Source organism: Plectropomus leopardus, chromosome 22, assembly GCF_026936395.1.
Source record: "Plectropomus leopardus strain MGB_pleo_1.0 chromosome 22, ASM2693639v1, whole genome shotgun sequence".
In the NCBI taxonomy this organism is placed as follows: Eukaryota; Metazoa; Chordata; class Actinopteri; order Perciformes; family Serranidae; genus Plectropomus; species Plectropomus leopardus.
In genome coordinates this window covers 25,803,450-25,829,131 of record NC_142197.1, presented here as the reverse complement: position 1 = coordinate 25,829,131, position 25,682 = coordinate 25,803,450, and the positions used below count along the sequence as shown (strand labels likewise).

The 25,682-nt window shown below is 40.9% G+C and overlaps 1 protein-coding gene across 2 annotated transcripts in view; it reads left to right on the top strand.

Moving 5' to 3' along the window:
• Positions 1–519: 519 nt before the first annotated feature.
• Positions 520–25,682, top strand: part of scube1 (signal peptide, CUB domain, EGF-like 1) — a 153,640-nt gene continuing 128,477 nt past the window's right edge. Inside the window, exons 1-2 of one of the 2 annotated variants that reach the window (XM_042511140.2) lie at positions 520–767; positions 4,017–4,139. In XM_042511140.2, the coding sequence (XP_042367074.1) occupies positions 680–767; positions 4,017–4,139 (211 nt within the window). In that variant the 5' untranslated portion in view covers positions 520–679. The remainder of the gene's footprint in view (positions 768–4,016; positions 4,140–25,682) is intronic. The other variant, XM_042511141.2, reaches the window with a different exon arrangement.

The following is a 25,682-nucleotide window of genomic DNA, read 5'->3' as shown; positions in this document are numbered from 1 at the left end:
CCGTTTGTGACGCCTTTGGAATGAAAATGGGCTGGCATAGGACCCAGCATTTGGTGCTATGGCGGAGTACAGTGGAGTATTTAAAATGAGAACAAGTCAGTAAAAATCAACTTCCTTCCTTTCTTACTCATCTGTTCACCGCTTGGACTTAACTTTGGACGTTTTGTGACAGAAACCATCACTTTAAAGCTTCTTCTGTGTTCGTTTTCACAGGAATAATAGGTTTTGTTATTTTTGTGTTAAATTATTTAAGATTTAATTTTCATCTGGGGTTTTTTGGGTTTGGGGAACCTCCAGTATCTCTATCATGACAGTGCTCTCTCGCGCGCTCTCTGTCTCTCTCTCTCCCCTCTGCCGGTACAAACAAGCCAATCAGAGGGCTCCGGTTGCCTCCGCGCTCTCCTGCCGTCCCCCCTCTCACCCCTCCCTCCCCACCCCCAACACTTCTCTCTCTCTCTCTCTCTCTCTCTCTCTCTCTCTCTCTCTCTCCCTCCGCCGCTGCCAGTCCACCAGAAGCGGTCCTCCTCCTCCTCCGCTCGTATCAGACACACACACACACACACACACACACACACACAAACACACACACACACACAAACACACGTACACTCACACATACACGCACACACAGTCCAAACCCCCAGAAAAGCCCTGCTGAATCCTCACACCGTCTGTCAGCATGGGGAGCGCTTGTTTTTCCCGGGACGTTTGTTTGTTTATCCTCCTCATAAATACTTGCAGGGTGATGGGGAATGTCGGACTCGCAGGTAAGAGCTCCCCTTTCCTCCTCTGTCTCGCTTTCATTGTCAAGCATGAAATGCACTTTTTTTGGTGGCTTCAGTGTTGCCGGCTTAACGGGAGAAATAATGGAAACATGAGTGAAAAACTCCATAGCAATGAGATTTTCAAAGGAATCAAAAGGCACAAGTTGGCAACTTTAAACTTGCAATTTGGTAACACTGCAAACTCATATAATATCTCGGTGGCGTTTTTATTCACTGATATTTTAGGAGCTTCCTAATCATGCAAAAGACACCCCAAACTCACATTTACGCACATTAAAAAAAATAAAATCCACTTTTGACGTTGAATGTGGGTATATTGTAAATCATGCTGAATTTATCAAATGTGAAAGTCTTGGTAGAAACTCCGTTTAACAGCACAGTGTTTCCCGAGAGCCATGTGAGATGCGCAAAAGGATTTCCAGTCAGTTACGCAGCGCCCCAGACTTCACTGGAACTTGTGTTTCCTGCGCGCAAAGGTTAATTTCAATCGGAAACCGCAGCTTGCTCTCCGGGTTAAGCGCTCATTTGCTGTGATTTGGAGTGAGAAGGCTGCCTGTTTTTAATTTTGGACCGCGACGAAATGGTACAAATGATTTACTGGAGGTGGTTTTTAGAGGCTAAGCCGCTAGACAGCATCTCGTCTCCGGGTTCGGTGGCCTGTCCGGAGCTGGAGGAGGGAGGTGGAGTGTGTGTGTGTGTGTGTGTGTGTGTGTTTGTGTGTGTAAATGTAAGGGTGAGGGGGGTGGTGGTGGTGGCAGGAGGGCTGTCCAAGTCCCTGGAGGAGCAGGCAGGCAAGAGGCCCAATATCGACCGTGCAGCAGCAGCACATTGTTCAGCCTCCCAGAATGCGTTAGGAGTCAATATTGAGACAGAGAGCCACCATGCAGGAAGAGCTTTGTCAAAATCAGGGTTACACAGCACAGAGGAGGATCCACCGTCAAACAGTGCAGCAGCATTTCACCATCAAAAATCCTAGAAAAGACTTGTTGCTGCTCTCTCCCTCTCTCTGTCTCCACTTCAGCTCCAGCAAAACACTCACTAACTTTTTTTAAACAGGAAAAATATTTATTGTAAATTCCGTTTTATCGTTTATTTATTGCCTTTATACAGCTGAGCTGGGCAGAGGGCCAGGCAGAGAGCAGGGGCTGAACCACAGGCAGCTTCCAGCCGGGTTGCCTAACATACACACAGGCTATTTATACTCTGATGGAAGCAGAGGAGGAGCAGAGAAGCTCTGTGGTGATGCAAAGATCTGCTCCATGATAGATATGTCAGGGGAAAGCCAAAACATGTCTGGGTCCCCCTCCCTGTGTGTGTGTGTGTGTGTGTGTGTGTGTGTGTGTGTGTGTGTGTATAATGACTTGGCCCCTTGCCCTGGGATCCAGGCCCAGGTGTGACTGGCTCCTCTATCAATAACCTGATCAATTAGGAAGCCGTTAAAGCTCCTCTGCATGTTGTCTGGGGAAGGACCTTGACTTCTGAGCACTCTCTCAGTGTCAAACTAAAACAGTTTGTCTGACACCTTTGGCAACTTGGGTTCTGATTGGTTTAAAAATGTATAAAGTGTGCCACAAATAAGTCAACATTGCTCCATGTTCTAATTAGCCACTGTAACATTAACACTAATCATTTTCAGCAAGTTGACACTTCCACATTGTTGAACCAAGCAGGGAACATCCATGAGAAACTAATTTTGTTACCAAAGATAATTTTGTTCGTTTACGAAAAGTATGCAGTGGTCAACAAAAAATAAACTGCAGTATGCAAAACGTGTAGGTCGAGAAATTACAGAAGCAAGAACTTCCAACAAACTCTTCTTCAAGAATTAAAATGTTAAAATATTAGAGATACAAGTGTGCAATAAGACATGTCTGCTTTGTATTTACAGTTAACAAATTAATAAATCAAACAACACACTTGGAAAAGCTCAGACTGTGTCTCGCAGGATTTTAGCTTGTGATGTTGATCCATTTTCTGGCTCAGACACTCAGAGTTAATTTGCCACATTTGTTTACCCTGCCAGCATCATGCGACACTGACATTAACTTCACCTATGTATCGATCTATTTCACTTCACACAAGCTTCAGTAGGCAGGTTTCCATTGACTGTCCTCAAATTGTGCAAACTGAAATTACGAATATAAAATACACCTAAAGGAACATGCCAATTTTGAAAAAACTCCCCTGTATTGTAAAAAAGGTTTAAGGCTTACCTGAGGTGGTATTTCAGGTGACTGGAAAAAGCCATATTTTGCAAAACTGCAGTGAAAACACTTTTTTTTGGCTTTTGTAGGTCACATGATGCTATGGCTATGTGCTTGTCAGTAGGAACTGGCTCCCCCGGGCATGAAGCAGCAGGACCTAATTAGGCGTTATTGCATCAAATAATGTTTCAAAAGTTGCGCAGATCATCTGGAAGTTTTGAATCTACAATTCCTCAGTGAAACTGCAGACTATCAGCTCCCAGGCAAGCCCCTCATGCGTGGGTGCTCCCACATATAAGGGTCTTATCTTCCCATTTTGGCTCCATAACACACCCACGCGGCCTTGGACTGGAAATAATGACGGCTAGTGTGGTGGCAGCAATAGAAATAAAGCTGCTAATGTTTTAATCATCCATCACCATACTTCTTGGAATGTTATCAGAGGAGAAGTTGCAGAACATCACTCAATGGAAACACAGTTATCTTGCTATTGTGTTTTATCGACTTTTCAAAAATATTGCTTATGTTTTGCCGTAATGGAAACCCACATTGTCATATTCTCATAATAATGTTCTGCAAGAGCAACATAAAGCTAGGGAATCTTCTGTGGCTTTCACAGGTTCAGTGAGCTCCTCCAGAACTAAAGACTAGCCAGGCTTCACATCTAAGGTTCCAGTTATCTGATTATGTTTGTCTTATTTGTCATGAAAAGTTGAATCACATAGTTACATACATTTGCCATTGGTTTTTGTGGCGTTCTCCTATGTAAATGCTCCACAAATGATTAGTCTAGCTCTGTCGACAAAGTTCTGGCTCCATCCCAGAGATGTACCAAACCTACTTTTCACATCTCAGCTCAGATGTATACCTCAGTGCTCAGAGCTCCCTTGAATCATTTTAATGTAAGCTAACATGCAGCCAAGGATTGTTGTGGCACTTAAATGGAGTAGCATGTCATGTCTTTAGTCATACCCAATATTAACGATATACAGGCCTAACTGGGTATTTACTTTTAATGTTTGTGCAGATGCAGACGAGTGTGCAGAGGGCTCAGACGACTGCCACATCGATGCCCTCTGTCAGAACACGCCTAAGTCCTACAACTGCATCTGCAAGCCGGGCTACAAGGGTGATGGCAAACAGTGCGAAGGTGAGTGGCCTTTCTACCTCAATATACTTGCTGTTCATCCCTTCTCCTTGTCTTTGCTTTCTGGACGGATGATCTCTTTGTACTTAAAATGGAACTTGACTGATCATACAATGCGGACTGAAATTTAGTCAGTCGTACTGTGGGCTGAGAAGAGATGATGATGCTGCAACTACACGACCCTCCAGGCCTTAGTTTGCTCCAAAGAAGTGCTTGCAGGATTGTCAAACACCTTCTGAACAATTTAAGCAAAGTGATGTGGGTATATATTGAAAAATGTTTCTGCAGCTACCTGAATCTGCACTGCAGCATTTTTGTCCAATGCCTACCTTCAGAGGCTTTACAGAAAGTAATACGTCTATTGTTCAGAGAGGCAGAAAATAAGGAGGTGCTGGATGGTTGATGGTTGAACAGAAGACTACTGTAGTTAATGGTTAATTACTTTCTAATAGTATCAGTGGTTTATTTGAGGTATTTCACTGCTGGAAAGAGGGTCTTTTCATAAAATTGGACTTTCTATGCAATAGAAAGATCCAAATACTTTTGAAATTGGCTCTACGTGACCAGAAAAAAAAGGACTTTAACATTCACGTTTGCTCAAGAGGTAGAAAATATAGAGCTACCAGAGTGTACTGTGCTGCAACTGACCAATAAATGCTCCAGTGGGTGGTTGAGGTAATGCGAACAAATCCATTTGACACAATGGCGGCCGGCTTGCAAAAAACAATCTCATATTACAGTTAAATAGGCAACTCAGTAACACAATCTTTATTTATATTTGATCAGCACTGCTTAGTTTTACCATTTAAACAGAATTTGGTCTGAGTTTGAGAGGGTGGTTCAGGTCTGTCTCTTGATTCGCCTCTATATTTTTTGTGTTCCTGGTGGCAGCATGGGTGGCAGGTGGAAGTACAGCTTGAACTTTGAGATAGCTGGCCTAAAAAGTTAGCCCAAGAGCCAGCAAAACTTAGGGGAATAACACATTTTATGCCATCTGGTGAAGAAACAGAAAGATCTACGCACTTGTTAGGCTCTTTTCCCACCACACAAGAACCCCACTAACTCCCACTAACATCTGGCTTTTTAATGAAGTGGGAAGGTCATGATCAACATTGACACATGCTTCAAATGACTGTCTAGACACGGGTATTTTACCAATGTTTGGCTTCAACTGACTTCTAAGGGAATACAACTCCTTGGTGAATGTGCCAACTTCAGACCCTTAACCTGCAAGATGCAATGACGCACCACCACTAAATACCGCCCGTCTCCATCCAAGCAGCGCTCAAACATCGATCTTAGCTTAAATTCTGCTTAACCATTTGGAAGAGCTCATTTTGAATCACTGTATCCTTAAAAAACGTGTTGAACTTAATGCAACCTGATGGAGCCATCTGTAACATTTAGTTTAGGTATGTTATGCTAAAACAAATCCACTAGACTGCCTTTTTAGTTTGCCTCCTTTAGGAAGTTAGTAACAACTTTTTTTTTTTTTTTTTTACATTTTTTTTCTCTGTGTTTTACCATTACAATGAATGGCCATCTCAACCATTTGGTAGATGGCTACATTTAAAAAAACTATGAGGACTGTGGAAAAAAATTAAGTAAATAAAATAAACATTGTTTTTTGTTATTATGGCTCAAAGGGGAAAATGGAAAAAAAAAATTGCATCACTTTTTTCTTAGTGAGGACATACATTTCTTAATGAGAACATAACGGGTTAATTAGTCTGCACTGAGTTTCAGAGAGAGCCTGAATCAGTAAAAGATATCTAAGGAGAAGTAACCAACTTAAAGTTTTCACACACTGCTGCCCTTGCTGCTCTCTGCTGTTGAATAACCTGTAATACAGCCCATCTGTGATGTTGAACGTGACACAACAAAAAAAAAAAAAAGAAAAAAAAAGAAAAAAGAAAACCCACACACTGAGGCATACTCATCTGCTGCAGAGCTGTGTACACAGCTCTGCTCTACTTGTAATGGAAAGGAATTCATAGCTTATCACAGGCTGGTTTACCCGTGTTTAAAAACCTGCGTACACACAGTAATATTGGTGAAAAAGGCCATATTTTACAAGAAAAGAGCAGGGAACAAATCATAAAGATGAATTAACTTGACGACAGGTCAAAATGATGCTGTTGGGTTTGTGTGGTGTGTGTGCTCAATTCCGTAACACCACTGCACAACCACGAGTGGACTGAGTGTTTCCAGCAGCTCTTCCACAGTGAGCCATCTTCTCTCTAGCTGAGGATTTCAGTTTCTGGAGTCGCATTGCCTCGCTCAAAGTTTTATTTGTATCTATAATTTAAGTTTTTAAACTCTCTGAATCAGGACCTTCAGTATTTGGAAGATGAAGCATTTAGTTGGCTAAAGCTGCTATTTCAGGATCACATACATATTTAATCAACATTTAGGTAATATAGTTATGGATATAAGACTCAGTATCAGCAGATGTTTGATATGAAGTGGTTTTAAGATAGAGGCCTATAAAACTTTATTTGGGCAACTCTAGTTGCAACAGGCAGAGTTTCCTCTCAGAGAGAAATAAATGTGAGCTGGAAGTGAAATGTAATGTAATTTTTTCTATAATTTGTGCCCTTTTTCCACCAAAATGTGTGCATATATTGGATTATTTGAATTGGATTTAAAAACAGGTAATATACCACTTTCCCAACCAGAGTCACACATGAGTCTCTTCAGTAGACGAGTGTTACTTTCATTTTTTTTTTTTTTTATTCCTGGTAAATTATGTTCTGTGTCACTGATATGCCAGAAGTTAGTAGTAAACAAAGTTGGTAAATAGCAGAAAGCAGCATGGAGGTCAGTGAAAATGTTACAGTGGATACCTCTTTTTTAAACACCTGTTACTTAAGTCAAAACAGAGTTTGAAGAGACTATTTGGAGATGGACAGTATTTGTGGTGAAAATTAACACGTCCACCCGGATGTCATTTTACCATTTCTGCCAATTGGAGCTGGGGTTGATAAATGTGTCTGGCTGCTGTAAAGTCATTTGTCTGAGACTGCTGACTGACTCCTTTCTCATTAAGTACAAAAGTCAGATCTTGCCAGCTGGTGGTTATTTTTTTCTATTAGGAGAGTCTTTTAACCTGTGATAGGCAAGGCAGCTTTATTTTTAAAGCTTTATTTTTACAACAGTGTGCTTTATAAATAATATAAAATAAAAACCATCATTAAAATAGCAAAAGTGCAGACAAGAAGTGCAAAGATAAAAACATTATTTAAAATTATATCAAATCCAGTTTAAAGATAGGTTTGCATTCATTAGAATCTGGCCCACAAAAAAACACAATAAACTGTGCTCCAGAAAAGGATAAGCACTCAATGAGGATCCTAGGGTCACTGATCAGCAATTATGACTTAAATATGAATGCCAGAGAGAGGTCAGAGAGAGTTAGAGAGCAGTGAAGACTAACACATCTTTGGGGTCATCAGGTAGGAATCTCCTTTCATCAGTGTTTCACCTAGTTGGTCCCACAACACCTCCAGGAGGCTAGGCAGTGAACTCTGGCGTCCCAAAGCCACTCCCCTAGTGCTAGCCCTCACTGCTCCTAAGCAGTCCAGACAGCCCTGCCACCTTCAACAGACCCAGGCTCCGTTTATGCGAGCTCCAGGTAGTGGCAGTAAATCTTATCTATCCTAAATAACCTCACACTTCCTGAATTTTCTCCTGAGAGTACTGATTGGTGGATCTCTCCACTTGATCTTAAGGAGTTGTCCGTTCAGTGGGTCTCCCTGCTGGTCCCCAACTATCATTGAGAGCCACTAATGTGGCTCTCCTCCATACTCCACAGGTCCCTCCAGCTAAGCTTCCTCCTCTCTACACTTTCCCAATTCAACCACTGACCCTGCTTAGCCTGAGCCACTGCCTTAGCACCCCTTATAGTCTCCTCCTGCCTACTCACCTGTTCCACTACCAGTTTTCTTCTGTCCTTGGGGCCTACTGTATTCTACACCAGTTTGCCTGGCCCAAGCCTCCCCGGCCAAACTGAACATTACCTACTATCTCTGCATGCCTAAGAGCAGCCTCTGCGTCCTGAACTGCCATTCTTGGGTTTCTTTTTTCTCCCTCTATTACATCCTTACTCCCGGCGAACTACAACTCTGCCCTAACCTTGGTGCACTTAAACTCATCTGTTAAGCTAGATACTGGCAGCTGAAGTATCCCTTTCCCATACAATGCCACACTACTTAGACACCAGGGAGCGCCTAACCACCTCCTAATATATGAGCTAACCACCCTTGCCATTCTCTCCACAACAGATACTGGGCCTTCATAGATTGACAGTGGCCACATTAACCTAGAAAATAACCCAAACTGCAAACACCTCAACTTCAACTTTCCTGGGAGTCCTGACTCATCTATTCTATCCAGTCCTTCAGCAACATCTTTTCTAAATTGCACAAACTGTTCAACATCATTCAAATCCACATTGTACCACCTACCTAGGCTCTTCACTGACCTTTCCCTACTTGTTGGAATTTCCTCATCATCTATGATAAACTTCCTATCATTTAATTTCCCTCTTCATAATGAGATACTTCTAGACTTACTTGGTTTGATTTTCATGCTGGCCCACTTGAGGTTCTTATTTACCTTCTCTAATAGCCTTTTGTACATGGCACCGTTCTAGTAACTATTGTCATGTCATTCATGTAAGCCCTAATTGGTGGAAGACACATCCCATTTTGACGTTTCTCTCCACCGACAGCCCACTTGGATGCCCTCATAATTACTTTCATCGCCATTGTAAATGCCAGTGGCGAAACTGTACATCCTGCCATAATACCTATCTCTAGCCTCTGCCAGTGTGTTGTGAAATCTGCTGTACTTATACATAATCTAATGTCCTGAAAATACGCTTTCACTAAGTTGACAACTATTCCTGGCACCCTAAAATACTCAAAAGCACTCCAAATAAGGCTATGTGGCACTGAACCAAATGCGTTAGCCAGATCCAAAAATACTACTTGCAGGACTTTTTTCTCCCTCTTGGCTGCCTGAATCTGGTGCCAGATCATGCTAGCATGCTCTAAGCACCCTGAAAAACCTGGTATCCCCACCTAAGTACCCAGCTAATCTCTGCACTACTACACTAAAGAAAATCTTCCCCTCTACATTCAGGAGAGAGATCATCCGGAACTGGCTAAGATCTGAGGACTCCTTCTCCTTAGGAATGAAGACACCCCTGCCCTTGGGATAATTTGTTTCTCCCAAAATATTTTTAGATGTTTCCACAAAAAACTTAAGGATGTCAGGTGCACTTTTATAAACCCGGTAGGGGACTCCATTAGGCCCTGGGGGCAATGAAGCCTTTGCACGCCTAACCACTTCCTGAACTTCTTTCCACCTAGGCAGCCTAACATCCAACTCCTGATATCAGGTGGAAGGCCTCCACTCCCATTCTCCTCTAAGTCTGAATAAGTCTTTCTCAAATATTCTTCAACCTCTAGCCTTGTTGCCCCCTCTTTTCCCGATTAAACAGATCTTTCACAAATTTAAAGGGGTCCCTAAAAAAAGCTGTCCTTGTATATTCTTTCTTTCTCCTCTTTTTCCTAAGATGCTCTGCCCTTCTAAGTGCTGCTATCCTGTCTCTCAACTCCTCTTGCAAAACACTGACTCCCTCCCTCTCTTTGTCTGTAGCCTTTTTCCGCTGTTTTCTTAACTGTCTCCTTTCCTTAACTAACTTCTCTATCTCTCTTTACCTTCTAGACTTGCCTACCTATACTCTTTCCCCTCTTTCTGTCGTGCACCCCAATCTCTCTGCACCATATGAGTAAATCGCCTCTCCCATCTTTTCTAACCTCTCGACCACATTTCCTCTAAGCCCACTTAAGATTACCCACAGGTTACTGTTAACCATCTCCTACCCTTTACTATAATTTGCCCTTGGCCATCTAACTCTAGCCTTCTGCTCCATTGTTCTCTCTTTGGCTGGCCTGCTGACCTCATTGTCAGCTACATCCCCGCTGACTCTTGGAGTATTTTTCCTATGTTGGCTGTAGCTTTTTGTGGTTGTAGAAAGGCTACTACACCTCACCACTGCCAGGGTGGGTTGCTAGCCCATGTCAGCACCTTTGGGTCTTTCCCTCCTGCCAGCTGTCTTTCCAAGTGGTCACATGGTCTTTCCCTTGTTGTCAGCTGACCTATTCACAGCAGTCACTAGCTATGCTAGCTTTGAATTCAACTACAACACAAGAAACTTGTGCTCCAGAAAAGGATAAGCACTCAATGAGGATCCTAGGGTCACTGATTAGCAATTATGACTTAAATATGAGTGCTAGAGAGAGGTCAGAGAGAGTCAGAGAGCAGTGAAGACTAACACATCTTTGGGGTCATCAGGTGGGAACCTCCTTTCATCAGTGTTTCACCTAGTTGGTCCCACAACACCTCATAGAGGTCATAACACGTCCATCACAGTCATTTAATGTCCCTGTTATATTCTGGCTGATTTTGTCCTCTGCTCAGAGGGTAAGGAGCTCTTGAATCTCATCATTTTTCCAGTTTATGGACATTTACGGCTGCTGTTCTTTTTTAAATTAGCCGCTATGCTAACAGCTGCTTTCTAAATCTCCCGCAGTGGTTCACACACATAAATACATCTTCAAAATGTCACACTCATGCCACCCATGGTCACGTCTTTCTGGCTTTATGTTTTACACAGACCTTGTTTTGGCATTGTTAGGTCAGAGGTGAGACCACTCTGTCCAGTGTATCTGCAATTGGACGTTACATACAGAGGGGTGAGGCGGCATAACGTTGTGACATTCCCACCTTGAGCAGGCAGTGTAAATGCAGCTCTTTAAACATCACTTCCTACACTTGACGTGGTGTCTGCAAAGCCTCTGCAACTGGCCCTTGGCTTCATGTCATTATTTTAAGTGGCCCCTTGGCAAAGCAAGTTGAGTATCCCTGCTTTAGACTATGTCCATACTAATACATTTTGGCTGATGTTATTTGTTTTGTTCTGCAAAGAGTCATGTAATAGTGGAGTGATGAATCACGGAAGGATACGTACAGATACCCTAATAGGAAGTTATGTGTTTTTAAAATAAATACGTATTAGTTTGGATGTAGCCTTAGGATCCGCTTTAATATTACATTACAAATTGCTCTGTGCACAAAATGCGCTTTTCTAAATCAAGCTTTAAATAATATTATCTATTTTTATTGAGTTATTTTTTAACCAAAATCAGTCCTAATGATTAATGTTAAATATTTACTAAATTTGAGAATTTTAACCCTTTAAATGCCAGGTTTTTGTCATGAAACCACTATGTTTTTAGATGAAAAAAGTGGTTTTCAATACTAAATTCAAAGTATAATTATTTTTTCCCGGGATATGTCAGTGATTAGCAGCAACATTGATTGTGACGGTGACCCTAGTTGAAATAGCATGTATTTTCTCCGAATGCCAAGTATGGAAACAATGATGTCATCAGGTGGAAAGTAATGACAAATTCAAATGCAAAAGCCCAAAATGACACAAATGTCAATTTGAATGCGTTTCATTAGAGCATTTTTTGACCTTAACAGTCTGAATGTAACAATTTAGTTTCAACAGTGTATTTTAGACTTATTGTAGGAGCTGAGCTGTAATTTCACAGGGTATACAAAAATACACAATCCTGCCAAAATGTAGTCCAGATGCATGAACACATCCAAAATGATCAAAAAAAGAAGAATGAAAAGCGTGTAAAATGTGCCAAACAGCCCCTAAGGGTTAAAGACAACTAGACTGAATGTAGGTACAAGAGCTCAGCCTCTGATGTAACGGCCAGTCAGACAGCTGTTTCACAACCCCCCCTCCCTCCCACAGGTTCTCCTAATTAACAGGGAGGAAGTGGACTGAGCGAGGGTGTTAGGGTTAGACGGGGGCAGCACCTGGCTGTGCGTTCACACCTCCACTCACTTCTGCCTCAAAGCACACCACAGCTGGAGCTCCGCTCACTGCACAGATAGGCTCTCCCTCTCTCTCTCTTATGTGGAACTTACACACACACACACACACACACACACACACACACACACACACACACACACACACACACACACACACACACACACACACATACACACAGTGTAATCCTCTAATCTTTTCCCATGTACCATGCGCTCCAGTGCTCAGATTGCCCTCACATAAATGCCACAGTCCTTCTGCATTTTTTGAAACCTTGATAATTTACTACAACTCGGGACGCATTTTTCAAATTTGTCTGTGGATTGTGAACCCCCGAAAGAAGCTAGAGGAACAGAGGCTGACACAGATGGGACGTCATATAGAACCTTTTCCTACCATTACAGCAGTTTCAACCCTCTGAAGCCTGCATCCACATCAGTTTTTCACATAAATTTAAAAATATTGAAACCAGAGTAAATTGGTTTGATTTCTGTCAAAAACATGGTAAAAAGAAATTGGAGGAAAATAGTTAAAGGTAACAAAAATATGAGTTTAAAAAGGGGAGAAATGGAATATTATTTTTTTTGAAAATGAGGGAAAACATGTAAAAAACCTTATTTATAAATTTATTATTAAATATTTAAAAGTATGTTTTTATTAATTTCTTGCTAATTTTGGAGTCATTTCTTGTTCTTGTATGTCTTATTTCTTTTTTGTAAAAGAAAGAAATCAAGCCAATTTGCTTTTAAAGAATTAAAGCATTAACGCAAATTATAGCACATATTTTTCTCCCTTTTTCTACCGTCTGCGTGCCCTTTACTCTCACAATGACATGGTTTTTGTTTGAAATGTTCCTTTACATGTGAATGATTATTGATTGTAGAATTACACAGCTATGTTGTCTTTGCTGCTTGCCATAAAGTATCAGATTTATCACAGTGGACAGTCTTACACACACACACACACACACACGCACGCACGCACACGCACACGCACACGCACACACACACACACACACACACACACACACACACACACACACACACAGTCTGTAGGAGGCGTCCTGAATAACAACAGCTCCTCTGTCCTCTGAGAGGAGACAGCAACGGGTTCAGGCTTTTCAGGAACATGATCTTCCCCCCATAAAGCTGCTGTCTGAGCAGACCTGTCCTGCCAGCCACTTTTTATTACATCACTTCACCTAGGCCATCATTCAAATCTGTGTGTAAGTGTGTGAATGTGCGTGTGTGAGTGTGTGTCTGTGGAGGCTTTACTCTGCTTCGATTGAGCTTAAATGTCAACTGCGTTTTATTACATCACTGTTCTATATCCAGCATTTGAGTGCTACTGCATGAATGTATGCGTGTGCATGTGTGTGTGTGTTAAACATGCTTTACAACATGCTCTGCCTCCTGACTGTATGCTGAGCTCTATCAAACTCCCCTCAGTGATGAGGCAACAGCTCATGACAGGGACGTCAAATGAAGACAGATGGTGGATGGGAATTGACCCCTGACCCCGGTGATTAGATATGGCCACTGTAATTGGCCGGCTGTGTTTTCCATCAACAGGCATTATGGGCCACTTTGCCAGCCAGCGCCATTAGAGGCTCTGCTATTCCTGGAAGCACCTGGAAGCAGCTCTCGGCCATCTCTCAGGTCTTCTCTGCATCTTTATCATCAGCAGTCATTCCATATCAGCGAATACTCACTGACTGACTTTTCTGTTCAAATACTTAATATCATGGGATGCAGTGAGCTATTTTTATTATGAAGCAAGAATGTTCGAACATCTAGGCCTCACTGTGTGGTTTCCGTAATCACAGTTTTAAACTAGGCAGGGGTTTAACAGAGATTCCAGCAGGAAGATCAATATCTGTAATCCAAGATCAGCGGTTGATGAATCCAGAAGCTTGTCAAAAAGCAGAGAACTGTTATTGCTGTTTGTCTGACAGGGTGTTCCTCCCAATTGCACTATGTTGCTGGTGGAAAGAGCCACAGCAATATGGTCATAGTCAATGGTAACAAAACTGAGAAGGAACAGCTGATTGAAAATAATGAGCTGGGTGATCTGTCCCCCTATCAGCCAGAAAACACAATTATCATAGTTGAACCTGTCAGTTCAACACTAGGATTCAAATTGGCTGATGTCTGCTGAATTGTCCAACACATTCTCCCTCCATGTCATCACATGTTGCCACTCTGCAGTGGACTTCCATGTCTACGCATTAATTAATAATGAATACTGATGAAAGATGGCGTTTTGCTGGTTTTGGTTTGTGTTGCTTAAGTAAGCAAACTCCAAGGCCTTCCAAACATTTCATGCCAACGACATCTTGGCATAGGAAAACAACTTTCAGTCGTATAGGAATCCAACCACTACATCTGCATAACGCCATGTACACGTTACATGAAATTCAAACTTCATGAGACAGTGAAAACAGAGCTGGAGTGGCATCAGTCCTTTGTCCCATTTCCAGAAGATGTTGCATTGGCAAAAGTTGATCAGTGATGAAGTTTTTTTGTCCAGACAATCATGCATTTTTTTGCATGTGAACTTTACATTCAGACTCCCACTCTGTCAGTGCAGTGGTCTCCTTGAAAAAAAATTGGAAACTGTATATTTGGTCTAATGCCTGTCTGAACAAGGCTTTAATGCAAGCCTGGGTCACTCCAGCTGTGCAGCTGCATCCATCTGCATACTTAGCATCAAAGGACTTAGACCAGGGTAAGGGGCTGAAAGACATGATCAAGATCAAAAAGGTTTATGTGTGTAAAAACATAATAGACAATATAATCTTGTGACTTACTAAATTTGAAATTGGTGTAATACACTTTTTTTTTCACTTTTGTCTTTCTGAAGGAAGCAATAACAACATGGATCGTATTGATGATCACATTATTAATGTGCACTCTAGAGGTTCCACACGGATGTGGCCTATGTGGCTCCACATTGAGAAAACTCTGGCTCACTCTTGTGCTTTTGTAACGGCTGGGATTCGAGCCCCGGTGACCAAGGGAGACGACCTGTGCTCTCAGCCTCTGCTACACTTCGGCACTACAAATTAGTAGCTCGCAGGCCACATTGTTCTGCCAGGAGCTGGCTGCCTGGTAGTTCAGCAGGACTCAGCAGGATCACATCCCATCCACAGCGAGTTTCACCCAGACTGGTGACTGAGGGTGTTCCTCCGCTGACCATGGGTGCATTTGAGTGCTCCCATCAGGACAGTCATTTTCTCAAGTGAATGAAATCAACCAGTGAAATCAGATCTGGCGTTTATGAATGCTGCCCTCTTTGTAGACTTTTCCACAAGCTGATACTGCCGGCTCGTTATGGAAAAATGTGAACTTTTATCCCCGTGCTGTCAAATGAAGAGTATGTGGGAGGAGCTGAGTATCAGTCAAGTCCGCTTTACTGCACATTTGCTTTGTGTGTGTGTCTGTGTGTGTGTGTGTGGGGGGGGGGATAATGCATTTCTGCTGCAGAAACCCCACCTTACCAACAATATGAAGAGTCAAGTTTTGTAATATAATAATGTAAATGTCTAGCCATAATGCTTAATATTTTCTTTATTTTAGCCATATTTTAACATGGCCTGGTTGCAGGAGTTAATTAAAGGAATACTTACAGAATTTTAACCAGCTTTGTTTCATAAAAGTTTGGGTAGTGTGTGTCCATGGTAAACTTTCGTCGGTCTAACCCAGAGCTTTCAGAGTCCAGCAGAAGCAACCCTGTGTTTACTCAGCATTTGTCACTTCCAGGCTAATTGACTGGTTTTCATCAGTGCTGCTCATTGCACTGAATAGAAGCCTCTTCTCCTCCCTCTCATTATGTGTTTTAACACTAAAGCCTCTGCCGTCTCCTTTCACACATACATACAAACCGCTGTGTGTATTTGTTTCAGTTGATGTCAAAGGTTTTATCTGCATGCCAAAGCAACTAATTAAGAATGAAACAGGTAGAGGAGGATGTCTATTTGAACACAAGAATACTGTTCTACAACACAGGGTTTGGATGTGCAGTTTTCCTTTCTGGGCCAGTTAGTTTAGTTGTTGGGATTTTATTATTTTTATAAATAACAAGCCAAACATAAGCCCCTTTCACATATGGATGAGAGTGGGTGCACTGTAAACAGACAGAAACAGAGGTGGGTAAACCTAGTTTACCTGTGTATACCCTGCATTACACAACTGGATTCTGGTGGTCAAAGGTCAAGGTCACTGTCACTTTGTGTTCCGTTCTCATGAATACACTATCTCAAGAAGGTTTTGAGGGAGTTTTCTTTAAATTTGGCTCAGACATTCACTTGGATGCAACAATGAACTAATTAGATTTTGGTGGTCAAAGGTCATCACACAAAACTTATTTTTGGCCATAACACATGAATTTATCTATTTATTTATTTCTTTAAGAACAGGGACAGTGCAAATTCATAAACATTTGCATGTAAATGTGCCAGATTGTAGCCAAAGGCTAGTTTACATCTGTTGCCCCTCCAGGCAGGTAGGTGTTACAAAGCACACAAATTACATAAGCACAAAAAACATCACAACCATCAGTTATTTTTTTCGAATAATCAATTAATCAGTCGATTATTTTTTTAATTGATTTAACTATTATTGTTTTATTACTCGATTAATATAACAACGAATTTATCAAAAAGAACTTTTTCAAACTTGTCATATACTGCAGGGCATTATTCCCCAACAAAAAATAGCACAGTCTTAACTGTTAATCTGTGATTTACAGTCTGATATAAAGTCTCTCCAAAATAAAATTAATGCAAGAGCTTGTTCCACTCATGTAAAAGGAATATAGTGCAATCTACATTTAGCAATACAAAAGCAAAATAAAAAAACAATGTAAAATTCAAGTCACTTAACAAAACAGTTACTCTTTGTTACTGTAACAAACCTTAAATCGAGCAGTCCAACAAAACATCTTACAGTAAATTTAATGCAATTTGAATAACACTATAAATTTTCTCTAACAGAAATAATTATAACTAGTACATTCTCTCTGCATCAAAATAGTCCAGCCTTAACTGGGCCGTAAGGCATACCCCTGCCTGCTGATATGAGTTAAAAGCACATTTTCCACTTATTTATGAAGTTATGCAAGCTCCTGCACAGCTGACAACCCCACCTTGTAAATGTTTCAAAATAAAATGCAACTGATGGCATTCTGTCCACAGAGACACAGTCACATAAATTTTGTTTTGAAAGGGGAGCAATGAAGTTGAGGTACAACAAACAACTTGTATTTCCCATGGATTTATCATAAATCTGGATACAGCTGTGGAGGCGGGGCCTTGTTCATTCCTATGAGAGCTGCTCAGTGGCGCATGAAGCAGAGAAAACTCTTTTCTGGGTTTAGAAAAGTGTAAAATACCCGGATCTACTGGCCCATAGAGCATGTGTAGAAGTGATTAACGACAGCCGAACGCGGCTGAGTGTACCCGAGCATTGACTCCGACTGGCTCGCTCGAGTCGAGTCGAGTGCTTGAAGCGAACAGCGCTCGTTCATGAGCATTCCTCTCGTAGTAGCTTAGCTTATTAGCAACAGTAGCTTATCGGGGGTGTAATGACAGCGGTGCTGTCGGTTTTAATATTTACGTGATATTCAGATAATGGTATATTTATCTCTCTCTCTCTCTCTCTACACACACACACAAATATACATACAACTTATCAGGGAATCATATCGTAATCACGACCAGAGAAATTTAATTAACAGAATCAAAATGTGTTGTGCCCACAAAAATATAATAAAAGGTGGTACCTTGTAATATTGCCCTGTGTATTATTACACAACTCAACTTTTGTTCGTTCGTTTCATGTGCTGTAGCTGACACACAACTCAGAAGTGCCTGACAAGCGCTGGTCGGGCGAGCAGTGTGCACGCTCTAACTTGATAAACGAGCACCGAAACAAAAAACAACACGCTCGGTGCTGCTCACGCTCTCATTCATGGATCTATTGCTCTCATTATCATGGCTCTGTTATAAATCTGGATACAGCTGGGGGGGCGGGGCCTTGTTCATTCCTATGAGAGCTGCTCAGTGGCGCATGAAGCAGAGAAAACTCTTGAGAAATCAAATTAACAATCAAAATATGCCCACCAAAAGGTATAAAAGTTGGTGCCTTGTAACATTGTTGAGCTATTACACAGCTCAACTTTAAGTAAATACTACGTTCAGTACAGTTTAGTAACTGTCACTAGTGCTCCGCGCTGATAACCGGTTGTTTGAATACAGACTGTAGACTGTATACGGTCTCTGACACAGACACGGTAAGACGTCCATATTACAGGCTTTACAGCCAACAGCGTATGGATGTGTTGTATAATGATAAAAATAATTAATTATGATTCAAAAATATCCATTTCTACGGCCGGCACAAAGCCTGTGTTGTGTCAGGGACTCCAAGAGTTACTTGTGCGTGCACAGGGTGGAGTCCTGCGGGTCTAATGCGCGTTGATTTTACATCTGGAGAAATATCTCTATATTCGGAAAATGGTGCATTTTATGTCTTTAGGACTTAATGTTTTTAATAATGGCTATTAAAAAATGCGTTCTGAAAAGTCAACACTTCCTGGGGGCTTGCTCATTATGCGGGCTGTGTGAAATGGTGCGATGCGTTGACACACATGAATCGATGTATTCACGTAATCCATTACGTTGATTACGTCGACGCGTCGCCCCAGGCCTAGACATCATTATGTTCCGCGAAAAACTCTCTTTTGTCCATTACTCAGTGTTGTATCTCAGGAACAGAAGGGGAGACATTTGGCCAGATATTGAATTGGTGATACTGATCTTGAAACAGTGCCAATTGCGGAGATCTTGGATTCTAGATGTGTGTGAAGCATCCATGTTTTCTCAGATGTGGGTTTGTGGCTTTTGTAGTAATTCTAGTTAGTTTACAAGATGGGGGCATGTGAAAGGCACATTGCAAGCTGGAATCTGGATTCTGCTTGCAGCTCCTCCCTCACTGTGTGCCACAGTAATGAACACCTGACCTGCTTTACGGAGACGGAGACAGAGGGAGAGAGGGCATCTCATGGGAAGAACGGTTGGTGATAGAGACGGCGCAGGTGGGAGGGCGAGAGGGAACGGTGGCAGACAATTACTAGGCCATTGTCTGCCTGGCGTCTGCAACTCCGTCATCAGCCAGTCGCTTTCCTCACTGGCTAGCTACAGACACACACAGACACACATGCCTCAATCTAAGCACACACCCAGCACAGATTCTGTCCATGCACCTCCCTTTCTTTCCTGTCTCTGTGTCTGCTTCTTCTGTGCTCAGACTCAGTGGAGCAGGTCAGATTCACAAGGGCTCAGGCAGCTTTATATATACATACAGTGACCTCATGCCAGCATCTCCAAGCCGCTTCCTTGTCAATCTTTGACGGATGATGTCTGGCACTGCGGGGTGGAAATGTCACTCAGGAAAAGCTCACAGGGAGAAAAGAAATTCCCAGCAGTTTTCAAACTGACTTTATCTTTCACTCTGCAGCTGAGATTTCAGTGTGTGTTAGATGTGCAGACAAAGACCTGCATAAAAACTGTGGCTTCACAAAACATACACACTCTGTCTGACTCCATATCTGAGAGATTCACAGAAAAAATCCATCCTAATGAGGAGCCTTGACTTGATAAACCAGGTGGTTGCTTTTTGGCTAGCTCCGAACAAAACAGTCAGCCGCACTCTTAGCCAGGGTAATGGAATATAGTTTAAAAAATGAGATTGTTTCTGGGTTTGCCCCATCATCTAGCCTCACAAATAAGCACACGATTGTTATTTTGGGACATGAGCAAGTAGAGATGGTGGCAGAAGTCATTGGTTTTTGGCCACAAGTGGTCACAAGTGGAAGTAGAAGGTCCTTTTAACATCATTTTGACAAAATCACAGGTGCAAATAAAAACATTAATAAAAGGTTTCACACCGCTTAACTACTCGGTAAGCGGTGGCAGTGAATTATACATTGTGGCACTAGGCCAAGTCGACATGGAAAGAAGCCTTTGTTAATGTTTTCAATTATCTGAGGTTTCCCACACATTCATTTATTTGTGGCAGGCCGCAACGTTTAAAACATCTGCCACCATGAATTATGAAAGACTGTTTTCCCTGATTAGCTGAAAAAAATCCCAGAATAACTGTGTTTTCTCAGGCAATTATTATACGTGCTTACTAGACATTTGACTTTTTTCACTGGACTTTCTTGATTCGTTAGCCTGGTATATGTTACCTTTGTCCATCTGTCTGACAGGTAGTGCACAGTGTGTTTATTAGCGCTTGTTTGCCATGCTGTTTGCTAAAATCTCTGGAAAGCCAACATTAGGACTTTAAAACCTCAAAATAAGCTAACACGGCTAAGCCCTATTTTGACACGACATAAATAGGAAACACACAGCTTCAATTTGCACCAAATGAGAGCTCCACTCCATTCATTTTCCCAAAAAGTTGTGTCAGTGAGCCAGCAGACATGATACCAGAACCCTGAGAAAAAAGAAAAACATCTTAATTGAATGCAGCCATTGTTATGTCATTAATTACACCTATGCTTTTCCTGCAATATGTCAAAATGTCTGCTGTGGAAAACACCAATTAGCCTATCAGCTTCTTACCTTATGTAAGTATTTATCATTGGGACATTCAGCAGACAGAGCAACATTAAATGTAAGTCAGTGTTTACTCTCTTTTAAGTTCTGGTTTGGTTTCTACCAAGTTAAAGTAACCTTGCTGGGTATTTAACTGTGTTCACTAGCTGTCTACTAACTTTGCTAGCAGCTAAAGTTTTCTGCCATTTGCTGCTGTGCTCAACAACCTCAACAGTCTTGTTGCTTTTAAGGTTGAGAGATTAGTTTTCCAAAATGTGAAGTTAACATGCGAAACAAAGTTTGTAAACCTTCATTAATCTTTTTTTGGCAGTTTGAAAGCATGAGGAATCCAAAATAAGCTGGCAGACATTTGCCTAATGAATTTTAGCAACTTTTTTAAGTAACTTGTTTTTACAGGTTAGCAAGTGGCTTATTTACACATCAGTAGTAATAGAGATACATTGTGTTTCTACCCATGGGATGAATGCAAGTCTCTGTTTTGGTCTCCACCAACTCCTGAGAAAAATGTCTGGCTGTTTAGCTGATAAATGTTCCACTTACTTCTCCAGCTAGCTGTAGCTAACTATAAAGTGTTCCAGGGATGGCGAATTTTATGCTGGCCAACCTGGAAGTTATTATCACCCTTGTTCCCTCTTCACAAAGCCTATGGGATTTTTTGATTGGATTTTGGATTATTGCAAAAAATTAGCTCGGTGGCACCCAAATGTTTAAAACACATTTTGTTCAGCAAGATAATCATCACATATGAACACCACTTTTAGGATTCTGAAACCTAATTGCAATTGCCAGAAGTAAAAAGCTAATGTTAGTGTATAAATGAACTACACCCCTTGCATGACTAAACAGTGCTGCCACAACAAGGCTGTAAGGCCATGTTTGGCTAAAGAATGTTCTATAGTCTCATTCAGTAATTTGTTAGCAATTTAAGGTTGGTTCGGTATTGAGAGAGCAGCAGCTGGCAGCAACACTTGCAATGTAACCAGATGGGGCAATTGTCCAGAATTACTGAATGTCCATTCAAAATGTTTAATTTCTCAACAGACAGGCTCAGATTTTTATTTTAAGTGTCTGGATCATCTCTTTACTTTTTGCTTGATTCAGTTCATCATTACTCAAGTACTATTGATCAGAAATCTTACGGGACATGTACTACATAACATTGACAGTCTTTTAGATAACACTAAGCTACATTTTCTGTACTCCAAGCAACACTCTTAGAAATAAAGGTGCTAAGTAGAACCATATAGTGTTATTAGGCTTATTCCAACAAGAAAACCCTTTATCATTCCTCATAGAAACTTTTGCTAAGGTTCCAACAGGAACCCCTCAGAGGGATCTACCTTGAACCGAAGATAAAAACTAATACCTAGAACTATCTGCGAAATGTTCCATCCAGAACCCTCTATGAGAGGTTCTACAGAAAACCCTTCTCTGGTGTAATGGTTCCATCCAGAACCCACTCTGCAGGTTCTTTCCGGAACCTTTCCACCTTCTAAGGGTGCTATCAAGAAACCACCCAGGAGGTTCTTCCAAGAACCCTTTTATATTCCCAGGGTACTATCCATAATCCGCTCAGGGGATTCTGCTGAGAATGCTTTTATATTCAAAGCATTTAATCTAGAATCCACCCAGGGGATTCTTTTGAGAACCCTTTCATATTCAAAGGGTTTAATCCAGAACCCATCCAGTGGATTCTACAAAGAACCCTTTTATTTTTCAAGGGTTTCGTCTAGAACCCACCCACAGGGGCTCCAAAAATAGAAATTGACTACTTTACCCATAGATCTCTCTTCCACTAACCATGGTTTTAGTTTTTAATAGATTTCTTTGTCTTACAAAGAACCCTCTGTTAAAAAGAGGGTTCTTTTGGGGCAAATGGTTCTTTGTAAAACCTCAGCCCTTCCTAATGAACCCTTTTGCAACCTTTTATTTTGAACAGTGTGTGTGAAAATGGGTGGGTTTGTCACTGTGTCACATTACATGCAGTCATGTAAATTAATGTTAATATGATCATAATTTAGAGGAGCTGTAAAGGACCAGGATCAGGGAATTTGCATGTTTTGTAGTAATTACAGATTGCATATTCGACCTCTTCCTCTTGACCTCTCTTCTCTACTTCACATGTGTTTACTGTTGTTTGAGAAGGGAACCATCGTGTAAATGAGCATGAATCAAAGTGCAGACGTTTAACAGTGGAATGTGCTGTCATTTCCAAGTGCACAGGGAAAAATTACACATCAGAGATTTGAAAAACAAGCAGCCCCCTCTCACAACCTTGGGAAACTAATGTGGGGCATTAAGTTGGGATAGAATGTTATTTTCTGCTTAAACATCAGTAAATATAATTGTGAAACCTTTTGAAATCTGAGCAAATTGGCAATAGGCAGTGAAAGAAGACAGACCCAAAAATTTGCAAGAGATTAGTAAAAAGTAGAAAACTACCTGTAAATGTGTAAACAAGATAAAAAAAGAAAAAAGAAAAGGAAATAAAGGAAAAAAAAACAGAAAGTTAATAAAGACCAACAAGACTTGAAAAAGTGCGTCAAAATTATAAGATTTGTGAAATGACCCAAAAATTATCATGTCATTTCAAAAATGAACAAGAAAATTACCTGAAAATTTGTAAAATAAAAAAATAGATTTTTAATTCATTAAGTAAAGTTTAAAAAATGAGGACGACCTGTGAAAAGTGCTTAGAAATTTAAATAATTTTGTAATATCTTTTTAATCTAATTGTATTCATAGATTTTGTAAATGTCTGATTTCATTATGCAAATTGGCAATAAGCAACGAAAGGGGAAATGATAAAAAAAGCAAGAAATTAGTAAAAAGTATGACAATTACCTGAAATAAGTAGACAAAACAAAACAAAAAAGGAATAAGAAAATAAATGAATAATAATAATAATAATAAGTCATTTTTTTTCCCTTAGCTTTTTTCCCGTCTTTCTCTTGACATGTTAACCTAGCTTTTTAAAATACATTTTCTTAATGTACTTATTTCTTGCAATTTATTGGCCATTTCTTCCCAAGTTGTTCGTTATCTTTTCAAAACATGGGAGATGTTTTTGAAAGAAATCACACCAATTTGCTGTGGGTCAGAGGTTTGAATACACCATGAAAGTGATGTCGCTCCAGGTTTCAAAGGGTTAATGGTCATTCAGCATGGTACTGAAAGTACTACATTTAGCTCACAGAATCCTGCAGATGTCCTGCATATAGTGTAAGCAGGTCCCCTCCTCTCTCTTTCTCCTTCACTCCCTCTGTCTCTCAGTATGTCTGTCCACTTTGGGGGCGTGGGGCCGTCAGTAAGGGCGCCTAATTCACTTGATGAGACGTGGAGCATAAATGTATCCCCAGCAATTAGAAAACGTGCGCATGTAAGCGGAAGCAGCGGCCGGTCTGAAGCTGTCGGGGTACTGCTGTCAGATGTCAACAACAGCTCAGGGGCAGGAAGTGGCACTGTTTGGGGGCCAGGCGGACCCTACCAGGCACCTTCCTCCTCCCTCCACCCACCTCTCCCACCTCTCTCCAATCTCTGTCACACATGCACCGATGCATACTTCAAACCCTCTCTCTCCATCGCCATCATTCACTTCCTTTATTCTGCTTTATTTTCACATGGTAAGCTGAAACCTTAGAGTTCTTGAATCAGACTATTTAGAATTAGTAGTCTTAGGGGAAAAGATTGGCAAGAAAGAAGAAGTGTACTGTTTGAACACATCTCACCTATTTCACAAGTATTTAAACTGCTATTTCTTTCAAAAAATTTGGGAGGAAAGGCAATGAGCAAGTTGGTAAGAAATGTTCCACAAATTGCAACTAATTAGTAGATTTAAGAAGTTATTTTTAAAAAGCAAAGGAAAACCTATATTTGTAATAACCCCAGCTTGTCCGTTTTGACACAAGAAACAATATGGCCGCCGACTGGAAACAAACAACTGTGAGTTACAGTTTAACAGTAAATTGAAATGTGTTTCTGAACATTTGAGTAGAGAAAGACACTGCGCAGTCTTTTCATCCTCTGTCTGTACAGTACAGGAAACAGTATGGTGCCCACTTCCTGTTTGTACAACACAGAAGGCAGAATCGTGCCCACTTTGTGTTCACACACTCTCATATTACAGCTAAACAGGGCACTAAAATGTATTTCTGAAGACATTTTTTTTAACAAGAAATGGACAATACAGGGCCCAAATCTTGGTTCATATTTGATCAGCACTGCCCAGTTTTACTGTTTGATCTTAGTTTATGCATCCTCCATTTTTACAACACAGAAAACACTAGGGCACCTACTTCCTATTCAAACACCCTTGTGTTGGATGTAACAATTTGTTTCTTAAAACATTTTAGGCCACAATGGGGCAAAAAAGAAACAAAACTGTGCAGTGCTGATAACATATAAACCAAGATTCTATCTGTTTTTTTCAGCCTCCATTTTCAATAAAGGATTGATTGATTTTTTTTCTAATCCTAACCATGTTCTTTTGTTTACATATCAGTGTTTGTTTTCAGCGTCCTGGAATGTCAACAGTGGGTGTGCAAGGATATCTAGTGCTTAATATGTAGACATGAAAGTCCACTGACACAGCAGGAGTTGGGATAAGAACATGTTGGAGAGTCACGCCTGCCCTAAAATCTAATAACTCATATTATAGATTTGATTTGACTTTGATATGTTTTGTCGTTTTCTCATTGTTGGACTTTTAAAAACATTAGGATCGTGTGTGAGACAATTCTGAAAAAACTGTGAAAGTTAAAGCACTTACTGTTGCGACAGGTTATGTCCGCCCGTGTTGAAAACTGATGCTGCCTGGCGGTGTATCATACTGCTCCAAAACGTAGCCTTGCCTTCGGTGTCATACGCCAGACAAGCTTTGCTCTGCCCCAAAACTTCACATTTGAACAGCTATTTTTTTTTTCTCTCTGGAGACTGAATTTGAAAAATTCTTGATAATGCAAAAAACAAAACAAACAAACAAAAACCCCATCAGTTGAGCTCA